Raw genomic sequence first — 12,144 nt, 5'->3', positions numbered from 1 at the left:
ATTCCATGAGGCTGAAAATGTTAGTGTTTTATTAAATAAACATTTCTCAGCGATAGAAGGTGTTTAATGTTTTATTAAGTGTCATTTATTTATCCATAAACCTGGTTTTGGGTTTAAATAAAAGCTTTTTCATTCTTATAATAAAATGCATATAAAAAATTATGAAATCGAACTCGAAGGTTATATATCTTTCAATAAAAAGAAAACATTCGACCTCACAGGGATTCGATCTAGCGGTCTTGTAGTGATTGCAGTGCCCCTGGTGGTAACATTTGTCTCTAGTTGATTCTAGCAACGAGCGAAGATAGGAAGTCGAAAGACCAGTTAATCTACCGACTCTGCAACGACTGAGTAACTAAATAAAATAATTAAAGTGTAAAAATACCAATTGTAAAAATAAATAATATACAAATAAATAATATACAACAATAAATAAGTAATAGTACAAGTCGTTAACAGTTAACAAAAATTATAAATGCTCTCATAACGTGAATTACGAATCAAGTCGTCATTCATAAGCCATTTGTAAGATGTGGAGGGCCTTCCCTCAGCATGGAAGTTTGCTATTAAAAGACTTACAAATGGCTTATGAATGACGACTTGATTCGCAATTCACGTTATGAGAGCATTTATAATTTTTGTTAAATGTTAACGACTTGTACTATTATTTATTGTTGTTGTATGTTATTTATTTTTACAATTGGTATTTTTACACTTTAATTATTTTACTTAGTTACTCAGTCGTTGATATTTTTGAATTTTAAATTTAATGTTCTATTCTTTGTGGTTATTCCATATTCGTTTCTTTCAACTTGATGGTGATCTATGAAGTAGATCGAAAACGTTCGTTTTTAAATAAACTCCCTCGGACACGGATAAGGTGTTGATTTTTTTTATTATTAATTTACCGAGTACGTTTTCTGTTCAATATTTTTATATATTTCGATTTTTTAACCAAATGTTCGAATCTTTTTAAATTCGAATTTGTTATTGCATATTGGTTCGATTATAGAACGATTGTAAACGTTCCAGAAAATTGATCAAATTGAAAATAGTTCGTTTGATTCTCAGCAATTCTCATCATTCTCGGCGGTAGGTGTTATATAACAATTACTATGGTTGTTGAAATACTGAATATAAATGGGGTTTGCTTGCAAAATNAATGGATGGAATCGAAGACGGTTGCAGAGCGTGGATACAGGCGGACTGACAAATCCCCAGGGTGGCGATACCGGTCAATGTCAAATACCTCTTTTGTTGCATCACTAGTATATCTCAAAGGACGCAACAGGGCTGTTGTAGATTTTAAACGTTTCTCACCATAGCTGTAAAAATCAAAATATGTTAAACTTAATAGTCATTTGTTTTCTAACTAATTCGTTTTAGGACCAAGTGTCCTCAGAAATTTCCAAAATTTACAACTTTTCGGTCAATCTCGTTGAAGTGGAAAAATTTCTGTCTTTATTACATTAATAATATGAAGAAATCAGTCTCCACTGATTTCTTCATATTATTATCTTTAGCCAAGTACTAGAATACTGTACTTGGCTAAAGATGGTTCGGTTAAGCTTTTGTTTAAGTAAAATTTTGGCTCTTTCATCAGGGTTTTGTTTATGTCCCCAATTCTCTAATCGCTTAATTATTTAACCACTTAAGTAGAATCAAGTCGAAACCAGTTACTTTGTACTAGAATATTTGTAGTCTTGGGAAAAAAATGGAAAGACAAATTTTTATGACAAACAGATACATAAATTGTAAATTTAAGGAAAATAAATTCTAGAGCTTTTTCTGTATCTCGTGCATCACTCTCATTCATTAAATTTAGTTGTAAATGATGCTGTAGAAATAACAGTTAATTTTTTAACATTATACAAGAATTGTACTCGATTTTTCTACATCCCCTTAGAGATGGGATATACGAAATCGTAATAGCACTGGTTTAACATTGAAATCCGCGAGTAATATAAAATCGGAAAGCGGAATAAATATATCAAATATTTTAATGGATTTTTTTAACTCCTGTCAACTATACAGAACTATTGTAAAAACATACCAGTAAATTCTTATCGATTGGGTTAAGTTATAAATCTATTCATTATTCACGTAATCGAAATATCTAGTGGGCAGGCGGCTAACAGCCCAGAACTGGTCCCGGATGGAATTGGAAGCATTATATGTGTAGCATCAACCTAAGATTGTAGGCTTCTACCGGCTAAACCAAGCGAGGTTGGTGCTCTGTAAAGTGCATGTGCAAATCTGGCTTTTTGGAATCTGACAATACAGAGATTCCACTCTGCCACTAATATTCGAATATACAATAGCAATCTTATTATTTTTTTTTTTTTCACGTGTAGTATAGAAATTTGTAATAAGATACATAATGCAGTTATAATAAAATATTGTGCGATTATTTTCATATAATTAAAATTAATATGTATTTATTTTTTATAAAATACAAGGGAAGCGGCACTTCCACTGCTTCTAATGACGACATGCCACTGCTACTAATGAGTAAAATTAAGTCTGCCACCATTCGCGTATAATTCCCTACTTCTCTATCTTTCCTTCCCTTTGACATATAATATCAAAACAATAGCATCAATACCTCATGTATAGAAGTAATTTGCGCCAAATCTCTAGGATCCCGCAATAAAAATCAAAATACAGGCCAAAACATGCACACGCACACGATTCTGCTGTCTCCCTTTTTAAATTACACGTCAAAAAGGGGCAAAATTATGTTTCCTTTTGTCACTTTAACAGCCAGAAAAGGAATAAATTAAAATACAAGAACCTGGAAAATATAATTATCATGATAAACGGTTAACATTATAAATTTGTTATGTTAGAAAATACCGTACAGTGAAACTTCCATTAATGAACATCTGTACTTAATTAATGGACATTTTTACAATCCCCAGACCTTTCAAATAGGACATCTATTCCTCTAAATAGTGGACACTCTAAATAATGGACACCGTTGACTTTAACCAACCTTACAAAAACATTGTTTCGCCTTCAATATTCTGAAAGAATTAATTACGTACGAAATATTTTAAAACTAAAAAGAATAGATTCAAATACTCTTTCAGAGTATCGTAAGCATCGAATAAAGACGCTGAAAATAGGAATGGGGAGGAGCCAGGAAAGGTAAATAAACAAATTAAACTGTTTAAAAGTATTTATATGATGTTTAATAACACTAAATAATTATTTTTTTACTATAATTAGCGTCGTGTTAACTCCGAGAAACAGTAGGAAAGTTCAAATGCGGTTTTCTTGTTTTCACGACATACTTCTGTTAAGAGAAGTAGTGGCTATAAATCCCTATGCATATGAAAATCCGAAAGATGCTTGGAAAAGTATATCGGAAAATTTACGGACGTTTTACACCGTCGACGGTAGAAGATGCCGGGGAAGAACAACTTCACTTCACATTACATTAAAAATATTAAATAAATAAATAATTTTTGGATTAAAATCGTCTGTTTCTTTACAATGTTATTTATAAATGCTTAAATAATCGTTATTTTAATAAAATAAATCATAATTTTAACCCCAAACACGAAAAAAATGAAGACGTTTAAGCCGATCGTGTTCTCACCAAGCTACACGTAGCAAACGCCATTATCGACGGTCCAGAACTGCCAGATGGCGGCGCTCACTCGTTAGCCGTACACGTTTTGGGCTAAATACGTGTGCCTCAAGCTCTCTACTGTATCCGGAGTTAAAAGTATCGATATGTTAGTTCAAAGGAAAATTTGGCAAGGTATCGTGGGGAACGATATTCGCTTTCGTCTGGCACCTCATTTGCATAAACGATTCGTCGAAGTCTTCGCGTCTGGCCGTTACGGTAAGTTGCACCCACCGCCACCACCTGTGTCGACTGGGCTAATTTCGTTAGGCACACGATGATGGTTTCTCTCTTTTTAATTTGATTACGAGTTCGAAAATTGGCGACCGCGGAAATAGACGAGACGGTCGCAAACAAGCGTAAATACGAAAAAGAAAGGAAGAGAGCGTCGCGACGGCGGAAAGAAGCGCGCTAGAGTAGCCGAATGACCTACGACGACGACGACGGTGAGTAAATATGCGTTTTTTTTTTTTCTTTCTTTTTTTTAATAATTCGTTTAGAGTGATTTTTTCGATCTCTCGTTTGTTTTTTCCCTTTTTCGCGTTTTTTTTCCTTTTTCCGTTGTTTTTCGTGTTAAAATTATTGTAAATATATTTTCAAAAAATTACGATAACATAAAATTAATTTAATTAAGCATTGTGATTAGTATAGCTTATACCACTACTACTAATAAGTTGAAAAGTAAATTTAACGTAACGTGGAATTCCATATCATTCATCATTTTTCTTGTTTTTCTTTCCCGATATCCCCGGCCGTCAGGTGAATACGCCCATTGTTTATTTTAGTTACAAATGGCAACGAATGCAGCTGTTCTCGAAAAATGGGTTGAAAAATGGGAAGCAAATAAAATTCCTTGGCATAGAACAATAAATAATCGGTAATTTGTTTTTAATATTTGTTTTGTTATCTTTATTTATTATATTGTGGTGCTTGCTACTATTCATAATTCTTGTTTCAGGTTTTTATTGAACTATTATGATAAACTGATAAATGGAAGGTCGTCAATACAAATATTCTTCCCTATGTGTGGAAAATCTATTGATATGAAATGGTATAAACTTTTATAACTAAGTTAATGTTACAAATTTTNTCGCTCACACACGTGACCGCTCACACGCCCGAACGAAACGGTTTCTGTGTCTAGCCGTGAAGACCCAGTGGTGTCAGTCCTGACGAAACTTGTCATTGCGATCTTCACCGACGCGATGTCGACCCTTCGGTCACGTGGTGCCGAAGACTAGGGAGGCCCTTCGGCATTGTCACAATTATATAAATATGTATAAAAAGCTTAATTATGGAATTATTAATTAACAATTCATTCAATGAAAGTGATTTTTGATTAATTTCAATATAGTAATTAAAATTGACAGAAATAAGATTTATGACTTAATAAAAGTAAATAGCATTTTGCAGTGGCACATTTGGGATTCAATCTTGGGAGCAGAATTGAATGTATTTTAATTAAGAGAAGATTTTTGGAAAATTTTCTAGTATTTGTTTTCATTTTACTATACTTTGGAGAGTGTCAGAGCTCCTTGGTTCCCTTTGGGTGCACAATTACCATTTATTGTAACAAATATTTGCATAAATGTTGTTTTTTTCCCTTTCTCTCTCTCTCTCTCTCTCTCTGATTTATTTAGTGATTTGCATAATTTTGAATTCCAGAATTACTTTTTACTATTTCTATNTTTCTCTCTCTCTCTCTCTCTCTCTGATTTATTGGGATTTAGACTATATTATCATATTTTTAAATTGTAAAGATAATCTGACAATAAAATTGCATTGATTTTCTTTTTAAATTCAATGATAAAAATTTTTATTATTTATAAACTTAAATGATACATGTAGGTTGTATGATAAAGGCCACAAAATTGTTGGAGTTGAATATTGTGAAAAAGCAATAAAGGACTTTTATGAAGAACAAGGCTTACAATATGAAGTTGAAAATGTTGAAAGTGTGAAAGGAAAATTGTTTAAGGTTTGATACTTTTTGAAAACTAATTAATTTGATTTGATTAAATGATACTTACTCAGAAAACCACTGCCACCTTTGCTTAAGCAAACATCTCATAAACCAAATGATTACTGTATTGAATTGGGCTACTTTACTACTACTATTTATAATTAAATTCTGAATAATTTGCTACTAGAGGTAGGCATTATGTGCATGTATATAATTATATATAACATAATAACATTTGATTTATATAGTTACAAACAATAATTAATAAATTACCTTGTTTTTTTCCATTAAAAATTTTATGTTATAAAAGAAATTTAATATGTATTGTTTTTCAGACTTCTGATGACAATATCAAAATATTTTGTTGTGATATCTTTTTATTTAACAAGTTAGTATTTTTTATTTATTTAAAATTTTTAATAGTTTTATGTAAATTTTGGATATTAAAATTTTAAATATTTTTAATAATAAATATAATAATATTATTATTTTAATATTACAGTCAGCTTTAGCAAAAGTATTATGCTTACTATTATCTAATTATTAGTTTACTGTTGATTATTTGTAGTCATGTATTATTTAAATCATTAAACAGATTATAAATTAATTTTAAATATTCAATCAATGAAGTTATCAACAGACAATAGCTTTTAGGTAATTTGATCTGATAACAGTTTAAGTTTACATTACTTCTTCACTAGATCTCAGGTTTGAATGGGTTTAAATATTTAATCAGAAATGTAGATTATCCAAAAAGGCTTCTACATAATCTACAAAAATTCTACAAAAAGGCTTTTTCACACCCAGCGCTGTAACTAGTCTTTTATGTGCCTGGTGCGAGCTTCTGTAACTACACCCAAAACTATGATCCAAAACTTGGTCCAGGTCATTTCTGTGCCCCCCAGGGTCTGCACCCTATGCTTGGGCACCACTGGCATCACCCTAGTTAATAATTAAGGCACTGTTCACACCAAGAACTCATTTAAAACATACTGAGGTTTGACCATTTATTTGAGGCTGCAACATAAGTAAATTGTAAAAAGCAAAAGGTTTACTGGTGATTGGATAATACATCAATTACATTAAAATTTTTTTTATTAGTTTAAATATATTTGAGATTTTCAGTTTTTAATGGGGGATTGTTTTAGTCAATGTTTATGCTGTAATAACAAGTATGGTTATTTTTATATTAAATAAATGATTTGTATTCAGAAAGATACAGCCAGTTAATTAACAGCTTGACAAGTTTGGAAAATAATAATGACTTATAATTATTATGTTGTGAATGTCATACTCAGCTGATACTGGTGCTTAGTGCTATACCAGACTAAAGTTAAAGCATAGCTAATCAAACAAGTGTAATATTAAGCTGTGTTATTGGTATATGTGTGGACGCACAAAAATGGGTCTCCCTTACTTGTAGGGAAGGGGACCCCGTTGCCCATCAATATTATAAGTTAAAGTAATAATGAGCTAGAGTTTTGTAGACATACTGCAGAACAGACTGCACAATATATAAAAGTTATGCCAGGTTAGAGGGCTGGGCTGGAGAACGGATGGGAGCCCAAAAGAAGTATTCGATGGTTTAGCTATGTCATCCCTGTCTACCTTGTCAGGTATCCAACCAGCTTTATGATTAAGGCATAGTCTCTTTAACCCTGTAGTGCCATTGGGCAGAGTTGCTTTATGAGGGTATATATGTGAACATCTAGAAACTTCCTAACAATGTGACATGTTCAATATTGCAGCTTTCTGTAGTGTCATGTATATGTTTTTATTAAGGTTTAATGTTTCGAAATTTTTATATAGTGTATTTGGTATAACACCAGTAGAAGAGAGGACAACAGGTACCATAAATATCTTATCCATCCTCCATATATATCTTTGAGTGAGTGGAGTGTAATTGTTGATTTTTTCAGAGTGAGCATTTTTTTATAAGTGTTTGGAATGGAATGGAATGAAATGAAATGTCTATTACATAAGTGATCATACTGCATTTGTCAATGAGGTAACATCAGGTCTATTGTGATGAATTGTTCTATCTGTGATTATGGCTGTGTTGTTGTATATTTTGTGTGTTATTTTCTAATATTCCCTGTGGGGTATATTTGTAGTATGGTACCTGGATGTTTAATAATTTGTGCTTCTGTGAGAGCTCTTGGTGTATTATATTTGCTACTTGATTATGTAAATAACACCAACAAAACCTTCAAAATTAAACCAGCAAATATATTTTAATATAAAGATGCTATGACAAGTACTTTCAATCCTAATTGGGATCTGCTTCAGGTTAAAACATTTGATAAAAATTAGAATGCTAAAAGAGCAATTTTAAACTTTAAAATTTCTGGAACATTAAATATCAAGTATAAAAATCATATCTATGTGTTAACATTAACACTAAAAAATTAAAATTATCAATAACATCAAAATAAAAATTAACATAAAAATATAGAGAATATATTTGTTACAAATCCTAACGGAAGTAGTTTATTTTTATTTCTTATTAATGTTGTTGGGATCGTTAAAAAAAAAGGACCTCCAAGCTTTTGAGATGTTTGCCGCCTCCTTAAAATTGATGCATTGCCCCTTTAGCTCGGCTATACAAATTTCAAGAGCTTCCAAAATTTTGATCTGATAGGTGTGAAAGCTGCATCTAATGAGACTGGGCTGCTGTAGTTTAGCTTCCACACCAATTTCTGAAGCATATATTGCTAGAGTGGTGGTCTGCTTTTTGTTATGTATTGTTATGATGTTGTATTTATGCTCTGCAGCCATTTTTTAAGAGACTTTTTGGTCGAACCAATGTACATCAGATCTCTGAGAAATCTGTTGTCTCTCTCACCAGTATACTGTATACCCTGGTGCGTTGTATGTGTTAATGGTGTCGTTGCTGTTTCTTAATAACGAATAAACAGATGGGTTATGTCTGTTATCTCCCACCCTGTATTAGTAGCAATTCTCTATATAAAGCCTTTAACCCCCAGTCATAATCAATTAGTGTAGGTTGGTCTGTACACTAAATCCTTACTATCACCCCTGTTAAGATTGGAATTAGTGTAATCGCACTACTTATTCAGTCTCTTAATATAATCCTCTGCTAATCTTTGTACCATTATTCTAGGGTAACCATGTGCTACTGTTATTTCTTCAATAAGTGTTAATTTTTGCAATGTATGAAGGCTCTTTTTGTGAGGACTCTAAATGCTGCTATTTTGTATGTATACAATCAATTTAGGTCACTGGTATGAATATTGGCAAGTACCCTGGTTTATAATTTGGCCTGTTTTTAAAAATGGAGAACTATTTCATAAAACTACAGATTTTTAATCAAAATCTCTCAATTCCATTAACTTTCAATTTCTAATGAATACCACAATTGTCTTAACTAATTTGAATGCTGTGTCACGTGTATTAACTTTGTACAATCTGACAATGCAGAACAATTGTTCTACATTGTCTGTGTACAAAGTGACAACTATAACAGAAAATGTAATTTTTCAAACTTGAATGAAGATTGTTGGTATGGCATATATTTGCATTGCCAATGATGATAATATTGACATCATAAACATTTTGGTGCTAAAGTCAAAAAGCACACTGCTGATCATGATTCAGCTCAAGTCACTTTGGGGAAGCTGAAAGCAATGAGCTTTGTATTAAACAATGAATATAAGTTTTAATCTGCAGGATCATGACATATTTTGTATTACATGTTAACCAGTATTTTGAAGTAAGTGAACTTGTTAACTCTGAAATGCTATTCTTGTCCACAGAACCACAAATCTACTTTGCATTAATGCAGACTTCACATAAATGTATAATGTAATAATACATAATACATTTTATGTATACAGTAATGTATTATTACATTATACTTAATTTGTTGTTCACAGATATTTAATGTTACAAAAATTTAATCAAATTATTATTAGATTCTTTTAATTAAAATAATATTGATGCTAAAAAAATTACTTAAATATATAGTGCATCTTTGGTCATATTTATAGTATATTATATTAAAATGGGAAACAGCTTTTTACTAATAAACAATTATTTCAATAATTAATTTCAGAGAATATGCTGGTTTAATGGATGCTGTTTGGGATCGTGGGGCTTTTGAAGCTGTTGAAAAGGAAGACAGGAAAAGGTATTTTATTAATAGCATATTGAAACTTTCTTATTTACAAAATGCATTTCAATTATGTAATAATTGATCAGTGATAAATAAAGATTGTCTGTTAAGAATGCAAATTTCTTATTTTTTCTATACAGTTTATTCACCCAAAAGTCTGAGTTTTTGAGAATAAATAAAATTGAATATAGTTTCACTATATTTTATCTCAACTTCTAAATGCACATTTAGTATTTGTAGAATTAAAATAGACAATTCTTTAAAAAATAATACTGCCAAAACAGGAACATTGAAAACTATTTTTGTTTTTATCCTGATGTTTGAAAATGCATTGTGCTGAAAGTCTGTACACAATATCAAAAGATATCTTATTATTACTTATATACAATATGAACAATACAAAATGTCTACCAGATTCACTACGCAAATAAGGCAAAGCGGCTATCTAATTGTTAAGCTTTTAAAAACTTCGCAAATCACAAAACCAAAGACATACAGTAATTATTTAAAATTTGTAAAAATACAATAAACATTCTATTCATTCTATCTCTAACTGCATTACTATTTAACAAAAATTCACTATACCTTTAAAATGCAGTCTAGTTTACATCTGTCGAACGTTTTCGGTCTGATTCACAAACCTTCATCAGGATCGAATTATCAATCGAAATATATTTCAAATTTGCATAACGGAGATTCCAAACTGCACGTTCTTCTCGATTGCGCATGCTCATAAATATAATTTTATAATTTTAAAGTTGCCGCTTTCCATGCCGACGCTATTTTGTTCGATTCACGGAAATTTATATTACGCCCTTTTTCTTTGCTCTTGTAAATGTGCCAGGCTTCTGCATATTTTAGATGTTTTATATTTTTCACTTTTTGTATGACATCTGCCTTGCTCCATTTGATGTCGATCTCTGTTGGATCTGCTATCGCGTAATTGGCCAAAGCCGTGACTGGTTGTTTAAAGCTTACATTCTTTTTGTGCTCCTTCAATCTTTCATTTAATGATCTTTTAGTGGCTCCTATATAATATAACTCCTTATTTAGCCTCCTATCATACAACGGTATTCTGTATACACCTGGGATCAGCCTCCTGTCAACGGGTGTTTTGTCGTTTCTTAGCATTTGAAATATTGTCGTGTTTCTCTTATATGCTATTTTCTTGTTGCTTTCTATTCCTATTTTTCTGTAAATGTTACTTAACTGAGCCCTGTATTCCATTACAGTGAACTCCTTTTTCTCTCTTTTAACTTTACTTTTATTGCCTTCTTTTTCTGCTCGTATTAAGGCTTTTATTTTATTCTCCTTAATTCCTACATCTCTTGCTAGCTTTTCGATGTACTCCAGCTCTTTACGTGTATCATAAATCCTGCTACAATGAGTGTATGCTCTTTTAATTAATGCTCTAAACGCTGCTAGTTTGTAGCTTGTTGGGTCATGCGAGAACCATGGTATCAAATCCGGAACGTACGTCGGCTTTCTATATACTTTTGTATTGATTACCCCTTCTTCATCGACTTCGATCTCTATATCTAAGAAATGTATTCTTTTTTGATTTTGCTGCTCTAGTTCTAACTCAAGGCCATAAATATTACTGTTAATATCTCCAATAAATTGGCGTATGTCTGGTTTATTATTCCAAATAATAAATACGTCGTCGACGTACCTAGCATACATTATCATATTATCTTCATATTTCTGCAATACGTTATTTTCCAGAGATCTTATTACCATCTCGCACAATAAGCCTGAGACCGGGCTACCCATTGGTACTCCTCTAAGCTGCGAGTATGCAGTACCGTCAAAGGCGAAAAGTGACGAGAAAGTAGCCAAATGCGCCAGTTCTAGAATTTGCTTTCTTAACTTTACTGCGTTCTTTACATTGCCCAATAAAAAATCTCTTAGGTGACAAAAGCATGGTTCAAGCTTAACTGAAGGGTACATAGCCTTAAAATCGAGCACTGTCATGTAGTTTGTTTCGTTAACTTTCAATTGTTTCAACCTTTGGAGCACCTCTACTGGCTGCTTTACGCTATATACGTGTGGAGGCATGTTCGCATTAATAAATTCCTTAAGCTTTCGTTCTAATAATATCGTAGGAGCACAGCATTTATCCACTACTGGCCTCAAGCTTTTTTCTGATTTATGTATCTTAGCAAATCCGAATAGCCTCGGCATGGCTGGGGATGAAATTATTATCCTCGTCATTCCTAGTTGCTTAGCTAACGTTGTCGTAGAGAAACGTTTTACTCTTGCTTGTAACCTTTCCAAAGCCTTTGGGTGTGCCATATTGCATTCCGTGTCTTTTATGTACTTTGTTAAAAGCTCTTTATACGTGTCCTTCTTCATTAAGACCATAGTTTTTGACTTGTCAGCTCTTGTAAGCACTATATCGTTATCGCACAT

At 32.0% G+C, this 12,144-nt stretch overlaps 2 protein-coding genes across 2 annotated transcripts; one reads left to right on the top strand and one right to left on the bottom strand.

Moving 5' to 3' along the window:
• The first annotated feature begins 3,184 nt into the window (after positions 1-3,184).
• LOC111641986 (thiopurine S-methyltransferase-like) lies at positions 3,185-9,814 on the top strand. Its single transcript, XM_023388245.1, has 6 exons — positions 3,185-4,080; positions 4,420-4,511; positions 4,593-4,685; positions 5,483-5,612; positions 5,933-5,985; positions 9,673-9,814. Exons 2-6 carry the CDS (start codon positions 4,426-4,428, stop codon positions 9,812-9,814), a joined length of 504 nt encoding a protein of 167 aa, XP_023244013.1. The 5' UTR covers positions 3,185-4,080; positions 4,420-4,425.
• A 662-nt stretch (positions 9,815-10,476) lies between these two features.
• On the bottom strand, positions 10,477-12,144 carry LOC111641985. The gene has a single exon (XM_023388244.1). The coding sequence runs from the start codon at positions 12,142-12,144 to the stop codon at positions 10,477-10,479; it is 1,668 nt and encodes a 555-aa protein (XP_023244012.1).

The sequence above is a fragment of the Centruroides sculpturatus genome, unplaced genomic scaffold (genome assembly GCF_000671375.1).
Source record: "Centruroides sculpturatus isolate CEXI.00-Female unplaced genomic scaffold, Cexi_2.0 scaffold113, whole genome shotgun sequence".
NCBI lineage: Eukaryota > Metazoa > Arthropoda > Arachnida > Scorpiones > Buthidae > Centruroides > Centruroides sculpturatus.
The sequence above is the reverse complement of the archived record's forward strand: the minus strand, read 5'-3'. Positions and strand labels throughout refer to the sequence as shown.